This window comes from Scardinius erythrophthalmus, assembly GCF_964197995.2.
Source record: "Scardinius erythrophthalmus genome assembly, chromosome: 20".
Classification (NCBI taxonomy): Eukaryota; Metazoa; Chordata; class Actinopteri; order Cypriniformes; family Leuciscidae; genus Scardinius; species Scardinius erythrophthalmus.
This window is the reverse complement of record NC_138240.1, coordinates 12,619,341-12,638,118: the sequence shown is the minus strand read 5'-3', so window position 1 is coordinate 12,638,118 and position 18,778 is coordinate 12,619,341. Positions and strand designations below refer to the sequence as shown.

At 36.4% G+C, this 18,778-nt stretch overlaps 1 protein-coding gene across 1 annotated transcript in view; it reads left to right on the top strand.

Moving 5' to 3' along the window:
- nphp4 (nephronophthisis 4) overlaps window positions 1–18,778 on the top strand; it is a gene marked incomplete at its 5' end in the record, with an annotated part of 186,049 nt that overhangs the window by 22,041 nt on the left and 145,230 nt on the right. Inside the window, 2 exons of the mRNA XM_081348752.1 lie at window positions 13,366–13,529; window positions 14,337–14,401. Of these exons, the coding sequence (XP_081204878.1) occupies window positions 13,366–13,529; window positions 14,337–14,401 (229 nt within the window). The remainder of the gene's footprint in view (window positions 1–13,365; window positions 13,530–14,336; window positions 14,402–18,778) is intronic.

Here is an 18,778-nt window from a genome sequence, read left to right as displayed (position 1 = left end):
TGCGTTACAGTATTTTCACAGGAACATATGGGTGTTGACGTATATTCTCTCAGGTAAATGAGTGCGAAGGCAGAACAATTGTGTTTTATACTTAAATGTCATAAAGAGAATATAGAAAGTCCGCTTTTCATCAGCCAGTAGTATTTCAGATGGGTAGAACTGTTGTGCTTGTGCTGTAGCACAATAATGGTCAAGATATAGTAAAGATTAGTTAATCTAGAATGACAATTTGATTAATATTTACTCAATATTTTGGATATTTAAAACACTTTTATGATACTTACATTGTGCTATTTTGGTGTTGTTAGAGCTTGACAGTCCCATTCTGTATTCCCTTTCATTCATTATATCGAAAGCAGTGGCAAATGCACAGAGGTTCTCAACCAGGAGCCTTCAGCAAACCTTCAAGGCGGCCTCAAGATGATTTAAAATGATTTAAAATGCGACCAAACAAGCATTAAACTAAACCAAAACAATAACAAATCGTTATGATTGATTTATTGCATTCTTGCTGAAAGAATTAATATAGTGTAGTGAGTAGTTTTCTATTTATGCTAATTTATGAGTAAAAAAAATCTTTTTCACAAATCCTTTTCCAGTGAGTACCAAAAAAAACGGAAAAGTCATTTGGCCGTATATTTTTGTGGACATTAGTGGGCCGTAAGGTCAAAAAGGACCACTGAGAACCACTGGCAGTTGATGCATGTTATTCTTTAATATGGTCTTCTTCACTATTATTTCCAGTCCTCTCTGTACTATGATGACAGACTAAGAAGAATGTACAGTAAATGCGAAACGAGTATGTTTAACACCCAAAAACAATAAAGCAAGTGATGTGATAAAAAAAAAAAAAAATCTGGCTCAGACTAAACAACAGCTTTGGATGTCACACTGATGGCTTTGTTGATTATGGTGGGAAAAATCTAATTTTACTATCGATGTAGCATTTCTAATAGTGGTTGACCAATATAGATTTTTTTTGATGGACTATGCCGATATCTTAAAGAGCAGGGTGGTCCTTGGCCAATTTGCTCAACAGTTCTGTCTAATAACGTATTCGAGAGGACTGAGAGTAAAGCTATTTAATGTAGCTAATGCAAAAACAATCTACCCTTTTGAAAAAGTAGTTACCTGAACGTTAAGCTATATATTTATATACATCCTATTAATTAACTGTTATGAAGTTGAAATCTTGAATTATGCAATAAAGACATTTTAAACTGCACTATGCTACACTGCAGATCTCAGTAAAATACAAATGTCTTAACTTGATGGAATTATGAGGAAGGAAGGAGATGTTACTCCTGGTTGATTGATCACGATGTAAGCCCTCTGCGGTTGTCTCCTCTAGCTCGGTCTTGGCCTGATGAAACTGGTTCTCCAGTGCGTGACGTGCTGTCTGCAGGCTGCTGATCTGAGCTTCTCTCTTCTGAAACAAAGCCTGAAACAAACTTTTTAGCATTGTTAGAAGAATGTACTGTGAGCGGCCAAGGCTATTATTAACTGTACACTTTTCTTTTTTTCAGGTTAGTTTTTTTGACAATGCTAAAACTTGTTCCTTGCTTGCATCCTTGAGAGCAGCTGGGCTGTAAAACCTCTTTTCTGTTAACTGTCTGTGTATATAGTTTGTTTGAAGGTGAGGAACGAGTCAATCTAGTTTCAAGCTCTTGAACACAAACAAGGGACAGCTGGATTGTTAGAGGCCCCTACCGTGATGTTTCCCTTTGAAATGCTACAAAGAAACAACTTTATCAGGTTTAATTGCTTCTCTGCTCAAGGAGCGCTCTGAGCCAAGAAAGTCTCGCCTCTGTGAGCGAGTGCAAACAGCACACAACTGTGGACATTACATCCTTCTCCCCCAGTAGGCTTTTAGAGAGACTGGTTTAATCTAGCTTGTGTTATTCCTGAAATATGGAAAATAGTTGCAACTCCAGTGGCACTTATGCCAATGTTTTGAGAGATTTTGTGTATTTAGCGAGCTGACAGAGATGTATGCCCTTCTCTTCACAGAGGAAGGAGCTGGTGTGTGTGTGTGCATACAAGCATGTACGTTTTCAGAAGCATTGCTGCAGCCTTTCTTCAATCCTGTGGCGAGTGCAGGGTGTCAGCAAATTTTCTAAGTCATTAAAGTAGGGCTTCATCATGATTTTTTTTTGGTGGAAATGCAGACTGGGTCTATTTTTAGATAAATAATGGCCCACAGATTATTGCTTAGAAAATGCAGACTACCTGTTGCTTTAGAGGCTACTGGTGCAAGTAATGATTTTATAAATTTACCTGGTCTAAAGAGGACCCTGTCTTTGGATCAGAAGTTCTGAAAAGTATAATGAAGGAAGAAAGTGTTTTCTTTTAATTTGAGGATGGACCTTGGTTTGCAGCAAGAACATTACACATTTATTATGGCATCATTTGTGAATAAACCAATAACAAGAGAATACTGCTGAATGGGGATTGGGGATGCAATTTAAAATATTTGTTTGAAGAAAATAAATAAATAATTCTGGCTTCAGTCGAAATAGTTTTGGAGGGCCGGACCCGAAACCATCGACTGAAACAGTGAGGTTTCAAAGGCGCTTCTCTGATGATGCATTTTTACCGTTTCAGCATCTATTTCATGCACACACATCGTAAATAATCTACAACAGGTAAACATGTCAGGAGTGTGAATGTACTTCACTGTAACCAAAAATGATGCTAAAGTAGCAATATGCAATGTTCGGCTGAAATATTGAGGAATAGTTTTGTTGCCAAAGAACTTTACTTAAGTATGGTGGGTTGAATTCATCATTTGAGAGCACAGCACTCTGAACAGCACACTGAGTTCAATTACCCAAATTTCATTAACCAAACTTTGTTTTCGGGTTTGGTTTTCAGGTAAATTAATTTTCATTAATTAAGTTTCAGTGAAAACTCATTTTGTTTTATCACTACTGCTAAATACAGAACAGATGTAAACCCAGGGCTCTACTATAAAGTCCCCCGCCCCCCAATTTTTACATGACCTTCCAATATTTTCACTAAACCCACCACAAAAGAAGTATGAATGTATTACTAGCTGTGTTTTAAAATGTATCATTTTCCTAAAAGTTTTCTTTATAATGTTTGTTATTCACAGTTATATTTTTTCTTTACAAAGAAAATGTACAAAATGTTCTGTCATTTTTTTCTTCTAGATTTTCTTTTTAAAAGCTTGAAATTATACAGCTGTAATGCAACTCTGTAAATTCACGAATAAGCTTTGATTGGGTTGTACTTTTAACACAATTTTGCAATACATCAAGTTTATTTTTACAAAGGGCAAAAAATCTAACTTTATTGAGGGTGGTGGGCGGAAGGTAAATGGTGTCCAAAAATTGACTATCAAAATCACATCCTCTACATTTCAATGCAAAAATAAAACAAAAATTGTTTAAACAAAAATATATGCTTCAATGAACTCTTATGATACGGCTTATAGTGGGCTAAATCAAAGGTCATCACAGGTCAATAGATCACAAGATGCAAAGAGTGCTACTGGGGTATAAAGTCCGTATCTTGGTGCTCTTTGGATGCGGGATAGTTCGATTTGCAAAAATCAAGGCACTCGAGTCTCAAAAATTTTGAAAAAATAAAAAGCCTTTATTTATTCATGACTATAACATACACCAACGCATTGCAGCTAATACGCCTTCATCAGGCTCATCACAGGTTCACTTTGGCCCTGGATTGAACATCTCTGCCATATACAATAAAAATAAATGCATGTTTTCATCTGTCTCCTCGACCACTTCTGACTGGCTCACCCAAGAACACTGCTAATAATTCTAGGTGTAAACTGGGCTTGCGATTCTAAACTTCTAAGTTAAATGTCTCAAGGAGGAGGATGCAAACTTTAGTATTTGCATTTACTTATCGTGTCAGTGCTCATTAAAATACTCATTAAACTTGTTTGTTATTGAGTTTGCGTGACTTGTCTGTGTGTTCGACACAACGGGAAGAATCTGATCGTCGTCCTCCCCGGCATGTCGGGGCCAGGGGTTTTTAATTTGGGTGCTGTGAGCAGAGCTTCTCCAATTCCCACCTAAATAAACAAACCGTGGCCTGGGCATCATGCCTGAGGGGCAGAGCTGCAGAAACAACACAGCCAAAGTAAATAGAGTCCTGCAGCAGTCAAACAAAGCAGCTCACAGACCTAACAGACTCTGCTCCATCAAATCACTCTACATATAGACACGCACACACATACTCTCACGCTCACCACCATACAAAAAACATCCAAAACTCACATATGTTTGCAGCATACTGATTTATTGTAACTCGACGACGAGTTCAAAGTCAGATTCATTTTATTGATTCGATTTGTTTGGATTGTTTGTTTCATTTAACCATTTTAAGGATCAGCTTATAAAACGTACAATTTCAGCATCCATGTTCTGATCTATTCTCAGCTCCTCTTTGCATCTTAAAGGCCTCTGTGCATCACTCTGATAAGCCCCGATTTCCTTGTAATGCTTCAAAAGGAACCATTCTCCACTCATTATGCTTGACTCATCTTTCAGAGCTACAGAATTTTAATAAATCAATTCTGTAACGCATTGATCATATTAATCCACTATAAAATGACTAGGTCGTCTCCCTGCTGGCTCTATAGGCACCGTGTAATTTTCACACGTGTGACTGTGAGCGAGGGAAGTGGTGGGTGATCAGAGGAAGTTAACCCAGTTTATCCCGCCAGGACTACGGTATTGATTGGCGAGGTCAGGGAAGTTTACCTGTCGGGTACAGATGATCCTTAAACGGAATCAACTGCTCCCTGTTCCTCCCCTTTTGCACATCCTGCTCAACTTAATTGAGTTGTTTGTATTGATCTGCGACACCTTCTGTCTGTTTGGGACACTCGTGGTCCATTGAGGCATTGTATATTGATGGCTGGCTTCTAAGACTTCTTATTCTTTGCGTAAATGTCCAATTCCACAGAGCACAAAGAAGAAGGCTGATTTGTTGTTATGACCAAACATGGCCAAATAATGCTCCGCTGGTGCCATTTGAAGGATGATTCACATTGTTATTAACAGAAATCCAGACAACACATGAATTGTGGTGAGAAGATACTTTGTAACTGTAGCCTGGCAAACATAGTTTACTGTAAATAGATGCTGCAGTCAAGCTATTTTGTTTTTGAAAAAGTGGCAAGTTACTTATTAGTCTATTGAATCTATACTTAAAGGGGTATTATCCCTTTACACTTTTTTTCAAAATACAGTAAAAACAGTACTTATATTGTGAAATTATCATGATTTACAATAACTGTTTTCTATTTTATGTAAAACTTATTAACTTATATTGATGACTTATTTCTGTGATGTCAAAGCTGATTTTTTTTTCACATGATCCTTCAGAAATCATTATAATTTGCTGATTTGGTGCTCAAGAGAAATTTTCAATTATTATCAGGATTGAAAACAGTTGTGCTACTTAATTTTTTTCTTTTAAAACTGATATCCATTTTTTTGTCAGGATTCCTTAATGAAAATAAAGTTCAAAAGAACACCATTTATTTGAAATGGATACCTTTTGTAACATTATAAATATCTTTACTGTTACTTTTGATCAATTTAATGCATCCTTCTTGAGTAAAAGTGTTAAAGGCTTAGTTCACCCAAAAAATTTAAATTATGTAATTAATTACTCACCCTCATGTTGTTCCAAACCCGTTAGACTTTTGTTCATCTTTGGAACACAAATGAAGATATTTTTTTAATGAAATCTGAGAGCTTTCTGTCCCTCCATAGACAGCCTACACAACCACCACTTTCAAGCTTCAGAAAGGTAGTAAAGACATCATTAAAGAAATCCATGTGACTCCAGTGGTTTACCTAAATTTTATGAAGCAATGCGAGTGCTTTGTTTGCCCAAAATAACATAATTTAACACTTTATTACAAAATATTAATCTACAACGTGCGTTCACTCAACAACGTCTGCTCTCGCGTCGTATGCATCGTGGTGTTCTCGTGTCAGAAATGAATGCTTAATCTAAAAAAAACGAACCCTTTAATTAGTTAAACAAAATTTTATTGACCCCAAAATTTTGAATGGTAGTACATATTGTTCACAAGTTGCTGCCCTGAAATGAACAATGATGAATTGAAAGTCATATATTATAATAATAATAATAATCTTTATTCTATTGAGTGCCTTTAAAAGCAGTTTCTTAAATCACTGCACACAAAATAAGCAGTACATAGCACAATAAATAAATAAATAAATAAATAAATAAAAGCAAATGCCAGTTTAAAAAAGTATGTCTTGAGTTGAGCTTTTAAAAAAGTGAGATAAAGTGAGTAAAAACATTCAACTTCAAACTTAAATCACACAAAATCTCTTTCAATGACATCAGAAGCCAAGTCTGCTGTAGTGCTGGAGTGTCCATCGATTGCTACCACTAACAAGCAAGGTTTTCTTTCATTTGCCGTAGAACGGGAACAGTCAAATTACTGAATCCTATTGCTTTCACTGTACCACCTTCTGTATGATTTGCAGCAAAATACATTTGCAACAGTGAACACCATGCAGCAATATTCAACCTAAATCACTAGCGATAGAGTACAGTTTGAGAAACCAGCGTCTCTAACAACTCACTCAGGGGTTTCGTTAAATGTAGCATTGCTCAGACATTGTGTCAACTTTAGTCAATATAGCAGTGTCTGTTTTGGCTTTAATTTTTGTTTTACCTGACAAATGTCTGTAGTATCACTGTCCATGAGCTCCGTTACCTGCAGAACCAGCCAAACAATTGACCTAAACTGCTATGTAATATTTAAAAAATTGTGACTAACAGATATTGTTTTTCTTGACTTGTATTTATTGAAGTACAGTACTTGCTTTCCTCTTCATTGCTATTTAGAATGTCAGGGCTGTTTGATTTCGACTTGTTTAAGCTTTCCACTATTTGTGGTTCCCTATGGGTTTATAAGAGAGAAATTTTGTCTCTAATTTAAATGGGTCGCACTACTCATGCTGTGCTTTCCCTCTGGTTTGTGCAGCTTTGTACAAATTGGCCTGGTTTCTATAGTCGAAACTGGTTTGCACAGTGCTGTCCGTTGGGCCAGCAGATAATTGGTCTGCACTGCACGGTTCAGTTGGGTAGCGCTGACTGTTTCATCCCGCTTTTGGAGTGTTTGCCATTTCGCAACAGAATACAGCAGCACTGTGGAGCAATTTTGTAGTTGACATAATTTAGTCACACCAACAGGAAAAGTGGTAATTTTTAATGTCAGTCTTGGAACCCTGAGGTTTGTTGTTTGATCAGAAATACAGTAGAAATTTGATATATTATTTCAATTAAAAACATTTTTTTTCTGTTTTAAAGTGCCCCAATTATGCTATTTTAAAGTTGACTCATTTTTTGGAGGTCTCCTACAATAGGTTTACATGCATCAAAGGTCAAAAAACACTTTAATTTTCTCATAATATACATTGCACATCACCATCACCATTTTTCAAAGATTCCCAAACGACTCGTCCGAAGATTCAGTCTCTCTAAACCCCTCCTTTCCGAGAGCACTGACTCTTACCACTGACTCTTCACATCCTCATCATTTGAAAGCGTTTACGAAGAGAATTTTCTTTTGCTGTGCAGAAAACAGCGTCTTCTCGACATGTACACAACATGAACCAGCTACAGTGTTTGAGGGCGAGTCAAAGTAAACGTTGTTAACGGGCAGCCAGTGAAGACCATATAGGTGGGCATTATGTAAATTTGTTACGCATGTATGTTACGGACGAGAGACTGGATCCTTCAGTCACATGATCCTACAGAAATCATTCTAATATGCTGATTTGCTGCTCAAGAAACATTTCTTATTACAATGAATATTATTTTTGTTGAAACCATGATACATTTTTGAGGATTTTTTAATGAATAGAAAGCTAGAAATTTGTTTTAAAAAACAGAATTGTTTTGTAACAATTTAAAAGTCTTTACTGTCACTTTGATCAGTTTAATGCATTCTCTCTGAGTAAAAATAATAACGTATTTAAAAAAAATCTTATTGACCCTACACTTTTGAATGGTTGTGTTATTTTATAGATTTATAAATTCTATATTGTTTAAAATTGTTTTATGTAAAATGTATACATTTCTTTACTAGCGTTTTATTTTTGTTTTATTTATATATATATTTTTTAACCTTGGCAGCCCTATAGTACCTGGTATTTTCCCCCCTGTCAGGAGTGATATACCATGTTGTACAGACATAAAGAGTCTGGCCTTCTTGGTTCTCATCTGCTGGACTGCATGAGCACCTCGGCAAGAGCCCTGCGTTCTGATTCACTTTCACAAGGTTAGTTAAGTCTCTAGAGTCTGTGTTTGTTATCTGCTTTCTGCTGCTTGCTTATACATTTTATATTCTCTCTTTCACTCACTTATATGCTAGGCGACTCACACAGTCTTGAACTCGGTACTTAAGAAGGTCCCTTTTTAGTTAATGAGCCCATAACAACAAAACAGCCTCGCAATAATCCCTCTCGCTATGCATGGCAATCTCAAACCTGCCCCCAGCCAGCACTGGATCACAGTATAATGCTACTTTACTAGGACTTGGTGCCCTTGTGAATTTTGCCGGGATATTTCACAACTCTCATCCTGACTAATGATTTGTTGACTGCGTTTTTGGAGGCGTCTGAACGAGTGCAAACTATTTCTGGCAGAGTGGATCAGAGGCCGTACTCTGATTGGCTTGTGAAGAGCGGGAGAGGGGAGATCTGTGTGTTGATAATCAAAGCATCTCCTCCTGAATTTCTGAAGCCCATTTATTTTTACGAGGGTTTATGGAGTTGGCAAAGAATTAGGAGTCTTGAGGAATCTTGTGTCATGAGTGTTTGTGTTTTTGAAATGCCAGCCTGTCTTGTCTTTTAGCTAATGTTCTCGCCTCACGATCGAAAGGATTCACATTTTACAGATTATTAGCTGCTAATGAGAGTCAGGGGTTCAGAAAATTGGACGTGCTCAAAAATTCAGGCCTGTGACTCACCATTTGAATATGATCACATGAGATTTCTTGGCAGTAATTTTTGGATATTGGGTATTTATTGTGCAAGGATCTAATGGTCTAAGCCAGGTAATCAAAATATGTATAATTTAATAATGCAGTTGAATGTAAGTTTTAGGTCCCAAAATTAATATCTGAAATGTATTTTTATACTGTACATTATAATGTTATTATGCATACATTCACTTGTAGAATTTATTATAGTTAGAGGTTCATTTTTTATTTATTTAGACAAAATACTATAGCATTTAAATATTGTCCGTTTATTCATTCTTGGCTATAACAAGAAAATAATGATCTGCATAATTATTAGTATTTGCCTGAATTTTAATATCTGTGCATTCCTATCTGTGACTCTGCTGCGATCCCAACACTTGTATCCGCTCTTTAAAAATGAGACAGTTATTTATATCAGAACTAAATGCAGAACGAATCCTAACTCATGTGCATTTAAGAGAAACAAAGAAATTATTCTTCAAAACTTAACCAACAGTCCACTGTGTGTCGAGAATATTCTAAAGCTATTTGGTCTCTCATGATGGTGTGCATTGCAGAAAAATGGATTTAAAAGACATTATGATCATTGATCATAATGATCATTGATCGTATCATTGATGCTATTCCAGTCTTATCTGTATCTATTGCACTTAGAGGAGGGGAAAACGGTCTGAAAGGATGAGTAAAAGAGAGGAGACCCTGCCTTTTAAATTGGAAATAGGTGTTTAGAGCTCTGGTGTAACCAGCCCCACTGGTGAGCTGAGGGAATCATCTCAACCATACAATGCAAATCATTATTTCTACTAGAGAAAAAACAATTGGAGTACAAATTCATATAAGAATGTTTATTCTGCTCACTGCGGTTCATTTGAAGTTCAGAGTAAGACCAAAACAAGAGCATGTCACACAGGTTGTGAGCAGAAGACAGGTAAAGTGATGAAAGGAGACATTTTTGAAGAGTTAGCTTTGTTTTAAATTTTACATGGCCCTTGTTTCATGCTGAAAAACAGTGGTTGACCTGAAGTGACCTGCTGTTGCAAAAATGGAAAGGTTGTTTAAATAAAACATTTATTACTAGGTGATTAGTCTCAGCCCCACGGGCCGTTGGCTTAAAGTCTGATGCATATGGCGCACTAAATTGAAAACGTTTTGGGAGATTCAAAGTCATCATCTGATCTGTTGAATTCTCCAGGATTTCCTGAAGACGTGTGTTTTGTGTTCTTTAACTGTCCACATGGAAACAAAGCCATTGTGACGCCAAACCCCGTCATGGAAGAAGAAAGTTTTTCATCATGTTTACAATTGAGACAATAAGCACATCAGGATCAGCTACGTAAACTCTGGAGTTTCAAAAAAATGTGAAGTTCACAGCACCATTGTTGCATTAAACTTGCATGACGTTCTTGAATGATTTTCACAGTGGTCTGTTTTTGTAGGGACATCCACATTTCACGCCCCTAAACATTATGCTAAACAAAACAAACTGTGATTGGTTGCTTTACATTCCGGTGAGATGTCCTCTTGGGAGGTCCTTAGCCAATGAAAGCTGCTATGGAGTCCAGTACTTCATCCATCAGTCTGAAGATCTGGATACACGAGACTACTAGGTGCTAACTATAACTTAAAATGATATCTAATATCTTTTGTTGACATGTATCTTAATGTGTATTTGCGCTGGAATGCCTTAAAGGAGGTTTTTATTCTGATAGACCATTATCTTATTGGGTTTTTAATTTTCTTCAAGTTAGTATTTGATAATTTTTTTTTCTAAATTCCCAAAATATTTAGTGATAGGATTTTTTTTAATTAATGAGTGGATTAATAAAACACTTTCAAGGATGAAAGAAGGACAAAATTATAAAATGATCAATGCTTGGGTCTCTGTCAACCCACTCTGTAAGCACTTCTTTCATGGTTGTATCATATGCCATTGTTTTCGTTGGAATTCTGATCTGTGTGAACCTATACTTTATTCTGTGCTACTTTACTGCCTGTAAGTAGTGTGAATTCAATCAATGGCACAACCTCTGCTCTGTATTTCAACTAACCTCAAGTTTAAAACCCTTTCAACCCACACAACCCAAACTTAGCAGGAGCTCTTGTGGTCTGATTTTAAGAATCAAGCACCATCGACCCACGTAGCCTGAAAAATCAGCCAGAGCACTTCTGCATGCTATTAAAATCACTTGAAAACGGACACATTTAAATCTTTGTTGGCCTGGTATTTCAGGAACATGAGTTTACCATGCAGAAAAACTATAGGTTCCATTAAAGATTCATGATCTGAATATTGCAAGTATCTCTAATGATTATGCTGTGGACATATTGCAGCCTGTCTTGTATTTGCAGTTACATGGACAAGGACAGGGTCATCTTATTGGTTTTCAAATGTGAGATCTTGTTCGGATTATGCATACTGACCTGAGTAAATATGACTTGCTGTTCTGCGTGTGCATGGTGCTAGTATTGATTGTGCTCTGCTCTTCTGCCGATTTCTCAGAATTCTTTGCTTTGATGTTTGTGTAGATTGTTTTATTTTTTTCCCCCTAAAAGCCCCTTCTGCATAATCAGAGAGGCTGTTGCTATTGATTGGTGTGGTGTATGTTGGTGTTTCTTGTAATTGTTAAACTGGTTGAGTGGTTGCTAGACTTTAATGGGCGCCCCATCTCTCATTTGGCTTCAAAGCTGAAGTGAGAAAACATTGTTATTCTGGGAAAATGAATATTTCCTTGGGCTAAACATTGAACTTGCAGTGTTGCAGAGAGAATTTGTGAGTGTGTGAGATATATTTTTATTTTCTGCAGAAGACAGTTTGAGGCTGGTGGAAATAGTAGGTGATGGCCTGCGTGTTCTCATACATCCCTAGTGAGATTCTTCCAAGAACCACAGGAAGCCAGACCAAGACTCTGTTTGTTCTTTTTTTAAAAACAAATCATTATGTCTAGACCTCCTCTTTAGGTTCTTTTCTCAGCAAACCTCTGTGTTTCACTTTCCACTCATAAAGTTATGTTACAGGTTTAATATCCTCCTAAACAAATTTTTTTTCACCCTTTCACCTCAGGTTCCTTTGTTTACTGTTTTATTATTAGTGGTGTTTGCTAAAGCTTGTTGCACTATTATTGTTGCTTGAATGTAAGGTTACAGGTTTTTCTTTTTGACCCCTATCCTTTACGTATAAGGCATACACTTTGATGGGTGATAATAACTCATCCCTCAATGTTTGTGCTAGGGATAAGATTAATACCTCAAATTATGTGGCTTGTGCAATATTATATTACCAACACACACACACGCACATGTCTGGTTCGCTATCTTTGTGGGGACTCTCCATAGGCGTAATGGTTTTTATACTGTACAAACTGTATATTCTATCCCTTTACAATAACCCTACCCCTAAACCTACCCATCTCAGAAACCTTTCTGCATTTTTACATAAAAAAAAAACTCATTCTGCATGATTTATAAGCTTGTTTCCTCACCTCCTCCTTGTTGTCCCTTCAGTGACACGAGTCCCCATGAGTGCGTGCATTCAGGTTGAAGAAGAAAAAAACACACACACACACACACACACACACACACACACACACACACACACACACACACACACACACACACACACACACACACACACACACACACAATTGCTGTTTTGTATTTTGAAATGTAATTTATTCCTGTGATGGCAAATCAGAATTTTCAGCATTATTACTCCAGTCTCAGAGTCACATAATCCAGAAATCATATTATTATGCTGATTTGCTGCTCAAGAAACATTTCTTATTATTATCAATGTTCAAAACATTTGTGCTGTTTAATATTGTGGTTGCACTTTATTTTACAGTACGTGCTAGGGGTGTAACAATATTCAAACCGAACTGAAAAAACGTGATACACCACACACGGTACGTAACGCGGTACTCTCACTCTCTGCTGCCTCGGCCCAGGTTGTTGAGGTTGACCTCAGTTTACCTTATGTCACAAAACTAATTTTTCTTCCTTGACATTTGATTAAATAATTATTAGGGGTGTAACGGTACACGTATTTGTCCCGTGTCTTATACACATGAATGAACATCTGAAAGATACCGGACAACTTACTGAAACACATCATATCTTGTATAATGCTTGTATCATCACAAAATGTATCACCCAGCTCTAATCTGCTAAATGCGGCATGAAGAGAATAAATAAGGCATGAAGATATTAAGTTATTATAAACGTTAACATGATTATTTTCCTTGAAACAGTGTGTATTGTGAAAAGTGCAGTACAAATAAATTAGAATTTAATTTTGCATGAGCAAAATACATAAAATCTTGTCTATTTTTTCTTTCTAGGTGGTTTACTTCCACACTTCCCTGTGTTTGAACACTGTGGTCGCAGTGGTGGAGTTGGTGTGTACCAGGGCAGACGGTTCCCAGGATGCAGTGGGGTCAGGGTTTGGACTCCTCCAGCTCTTCACAGGCCGTGCAGACTCCAGCATCTCTCAGGGAGAGGGCAGGTAATGGTCAACATCTCAGAGCAGTGCAGAATTTCCAGGCCATTTCCAAGAATCAGAAAAATGACACTCCTTTAGATTCCTTTTGACTGTAAAGCACAATATCATTGACTATGCAGCAAATCCTGAAACCTGTAATGAGTGAATAGAAAGTGGTTTTATAATAATTGTCCCACTATTCAGCAGAAGAAATGTGTGAGTCTGTAATTTCATATTCTCCGTGTCATACTGAAAAATGAAACATTTCCATACAACACCGGAGTGTGTTGGACTTCTGAGTTGGAAGGGTCCCCTCTGAGTTTTTTTTAAAAGTCATGCCGCCAAACACATTCCCCTCCTTCCACATGTTGGAATTTTTAGAAAAAGTCAGTGCTTTATACATTATTTTTTATTTTATTTGATTTATTTCATGTTTTTAAAAGAAATCTCTTATGTGCACCAAGGCTCTATTTATTTGATCAAAATGATAAAAAAGGTAATATTACAAATTAAAATAAATGTTTTTTTTTTAATGTTTTTTAAAATGATGGCAAAGCTGAAGTTTCATTCATCATCAGTCTAGTTATCATTATCACATAATAGTTTTGAAATTAGTTGTAAATTCTGTTTTGGTGCTCAAGAAACATTTCTTATTATTATGACAGTTGAAAACTTGTGCTGCTTAATATTTGATTATTTTGACCAATTTAATACAACCTTGCTGACCCCAAACGTATATTCGATCCAAAACATAATCAACATTTATACATTTTCAAGTATTTTGACTTATTTATTTATTATTTTCACTTTTAACCACCATGTCTTTCTCAGGTTGAGTCTGTTCAATGGAACCCCCAGAGCCCTCCTGCACCCAACGCTGAAAGACCCTCTGCAGTGTGAGTGCAACTCTGAGCTTCACATTCAGTCAATAGTTCACAGTCCACACTGTTAGCAGCTCAATAGTGGATTTGGGGAAGGAAAAAGCGACACCATGGCCAAACCTTCAGTCTCCAAAAAGTTCTGGTCAAAAAGACTCCACAAAAATCGGTACCAGAGGCATTTTGGGAGGAATTCAAGTGTGACTCTGTTCTCATATCTAATGCCCTATTGTCGTGATCCAATTAAGTCTCTAATTTTTTTCTCATTGAATTACCTGCCATACCTAAATGCGTCACATTGCTGATTTGTTTCAGGTTGACTTTGATCAGTCAGTTTGAATGTGGTTTTTAAAAGATGATATCATTCTCAGTTTTTTTCTAGGTAGTTCTCCATGAGTTTTTTAGTTCGGTACAGTAGATGGATGTTTAATTGATGCGATTACCCCAGCATCACAGCAGGTATTTGAAGGCTTGACTGAACTGGCCCTATTTCTGGGAAAGCGCATGTAGTGAAAATTGACACTAGATAACATATTCAACTCATGGTCTCAAAGGAGTCAAACCGAGCTAGAGACAACAGTAAGAGCTTAGTAATAAATAGTTGATAAATAGCACTTTATGCTTTCTGACGCTAGTGATGAGAAACTATTTTCATGTGTGTGTATTTGCCTCATTTTTCAAATGCTTTCAATATTTAATCTGTCAGTTTGCCTTGACTTTCCCCATTTAGACTTGTTTTCACTTGAAAGAAAATTGAATTAGGACTATTTCTTGCAGTGCTCTTCTAAGCAAACAATCTCCATCATGACCGTTTCAGATCTTGTTTTCCTGTCTTTCCTCACACTAAAAGGTGAAAAGGCTGCTTCTGTTTAAGGAGACTCTTTAATGTGCAAATAAAAGAAAATAGTTGGGACTCACCTATAAATAATTGAAGAGATTCTTGAAACAGATTTAAAAAGTAGTCTTAATTGCGGAATGTTCTTTAATGTTGGCCCTTTTTTGCTGTTGTGTTTGGCAGATTTTTCTTATACTGGAAGATGCATCATTTGTTTTTTTGACCTTGTAAGTGTTACATGTGAACATATCTTATGAATATATTCCATATTTTTGCCGTTTTTTTAAATGGTTGTTTATACCACGTATACTGGTTATACATTCATTTTCAGTGGGTTTTCTTTTAAAGCCTTTAATTGTCTCCTTTTTGGAAGCAGTTAACTGACACATTATGGTCATATGCGTCCATAGATGTTCTTCCAAATTATATTTTCACAAAATGAGTTTTGTGGATTAATTAAATGTAAATAAAAGTCTGAAAAGGCATTTTTCTCAGTTGACAGCAGCTTCTGGTACTGAACAAAAAAAAATTAAAAAGAAAAAGGATAAAAGAATGCACGATTGTTACGTAATTATGTTACTTATTACGTAAACAATACTTTAAATAAATATAGTTTAGTGCAAACTGAATGTAATGTTTTCAAACACTTGCTCAAATTTGCATATTAAGTTTAAATTAGTATACAATCCAATTCACCCTTCGCCGAGAATTTGATTGACAGGCGATCTGACCAATCATAACGCCGATATTATGTGCCCTCGTTTCTATCGGCCATTTTGTCCGACAAACAAACCAGACAGTAGAGATGTCTTTCCGCGGATACTAAAACTAATAGTGAGGAAGAGATGATCAGTTCACATGCTGCTTGACATACAGCTATCTGTCCCGACACATTAAAAAGCCATAAAATTCTATTTATTGTATGAATTTCTTAAAAAAATAACTACATTTGTTTTATACAAAAGTCAAAAGTGACTTTCGGTATAAAACTTCTTCACTCCCTTTTGCATGCAATTTGTTATTATTCTGATTATTCGCTCTGATATTTGGTTATATATTTATCTCCATTTTTCACATACCCCACAGCACAAATGATGAACACACATACAGTAGGCGTGTTACTGGCCACTGTTTTAATCTACTTACATCAAATGCAAATCACATATCTATGGGCGTATTGGAAGGTTATTTCGTGCCTTGACGAACATCACAATGTCGCTGTAACTGGGTTAGCCTTCTGCCATCTCTGCACAAAGATATGGAGCAGAGACTGCGCAGCGAGTTATGTTGAAAGTTTAGTGATTCTGAGTGGAGCGAAAACTTGAGAATAATGTTCATTCATGAAGTTAAACATCACATGGTGTCTGTATATAGGACTGAGCACATGGTCAGAGTGGGAATAATGCAAATGAGGTGTTTATACACCGGTTTATTGATATTTAAAACAGGCGTACGACCCATAGTTTATTTGAGATCGTTTACTTGTCGGACATAGCAACAGTAATTAAGAAGGCGGGTGTTTTGAGACGGGTCAATTAGCTGAATTTTACTGAGTCTTAGTAGGACTTAAGTACATCTTTATATGTAATTTCAGAATTACTTTTATTGTCTTTGAAATTTGATTAGTGTACTTGTTGAATGTACTGACAAGCATAAATATACTTAAATGCCTTTTCAATTGAAACTTCTGTCATGTTTTTAAATATATTTGTTATTACATATTCGTGATACTTTAAATGTAATTTTGAATAACACACTTCAGTCAAAATTATAATCAAGTACTTTTAAGTGCACTCATTATTTGGCTTTTACTTTCATTAATATTCTGTTATCTGCAAAGTGTGTGTGAAATTTTTTATATTTATATATATATATATATATATATATATATATATATATATATATATATATATATATATAATTTTTTTTCTTCTTCAGATATTTGGCTTAAACTAGTGGTTCTCAGACTTTTTTGATTACGCCCCCATTTCAACCTTTAAATGCAAGTCAACCGTCTGAAGAAGAACGATTCAGAGAACTTGTCATTCGGTGCCGCTTTATAAAGGCAGAGCACCAACCACTATTTGCACGCTTGAACACTGTTGCGATGGCTGTTTTCTTTTTCTTTTTCTGCGGATCGCCCCACACTTTGAGAACCACTGGCTTAAACAATGATGTTTATATAATCATGACAAAATGACAAAATCATGAATGACAAAACTAAACTAAGCAATTTTGTTTATAACGAGAGTTATATAGATTTGTTGTTGTCCCATCATACTGCTTGCTTTGTAGATGTGTTTGTTAACCTAGAGACTGAGCGCACCATATATGAGAGTGAATCATGGATGTAGTGTATCTGCAGGGTGTCCAGCTGTTGAAGTGTAGAAGGAGCAGCGCTGATCTAAAATTCTCTCTGAATCCAGCCTCTCCTTCTAGCTGTGTTTCTGTGCTACCTGCCATTCTGTCTCAATTATGCCTCTGCATGCTGGAGGGAGGAGATGCCCTGCTGTCTCTCTGAGAGTCTGAACCTCCTAGGGTCTCTCAGATCACACACAAACCTGCTGTCAAACACACACAAACATAGGTGCAAACATTCTCTCATATAACTTATACATCAGCGTGCAGACGTTCAGCCATTCTGTGCTCATTAATGCCACTGAAGCCACCTTCTGTATGGTGGAGAAACAATGGGAAAGTGGGAGGATGAGAGCAGTGCTTATCAACTGGTTTTTCCTCAGGATGCAGATTTTGTGTTAAACATCACACGTTTAAATCAATTTAGTTTGATATTATTATCAGTTTTATCGATTCAGTTTAAGTTTAATCCAGTTCCATTTGATTCATTTTGATTTTATTTAAACTTGATTAAACTTAAAACTTGATTCAAATTAAAGTCGACATGAAATAAAATTTTACAATTCGTATTTTTATATGTAATATTGTAGTGTTTATTCTAAATGATTTATCTGTGCACTTTATTAATTTAAAAAAATGCATGTGCCCTTATATTCTTTAATCAAATATGTTATCCTTCCCTCCCCCCTCGAAACGACTTCTCTTCCTGTCATGTGCTATGGCGCGAGGGCGTGGCAACTCCCCTCAAACCGTTTGTCTGCTATGAGCAAGAGATAGAGAGGAGGAGTGCTAAAGTAAAACCCTGCCCTCTATTCAATATAGAGCTGGTAAGTCCCGCCCCTTCCGTAAAACCCCGCTGGACCTCAAAGTTGAAAAACTGTCAATGCAAGTGAATGGGACAAAATAATTATTTTCTGGTCCCGTTTGAATTGTGCCATGAATGTGAACATATGTTGTCTGTGAATTTTTTATATAACTTTTCATGTTACGAGTTTGACAGTATATGGTATGATTCTTTGGCTAGCAGTTATGGAAAAGACATAACGAGAAAGACTACATGTCGCCTATGTGACGTCACCCCATAAAGTTGACTTACCCGTGGTTTTCACCAACTTCAACGATTTTGTCCTCTCCCTGAAAGAAGGCGATGAAGTGCACCAAAGACACAGTCATGTTTAGCGGGATCCGTGAGCTAGTGTCCG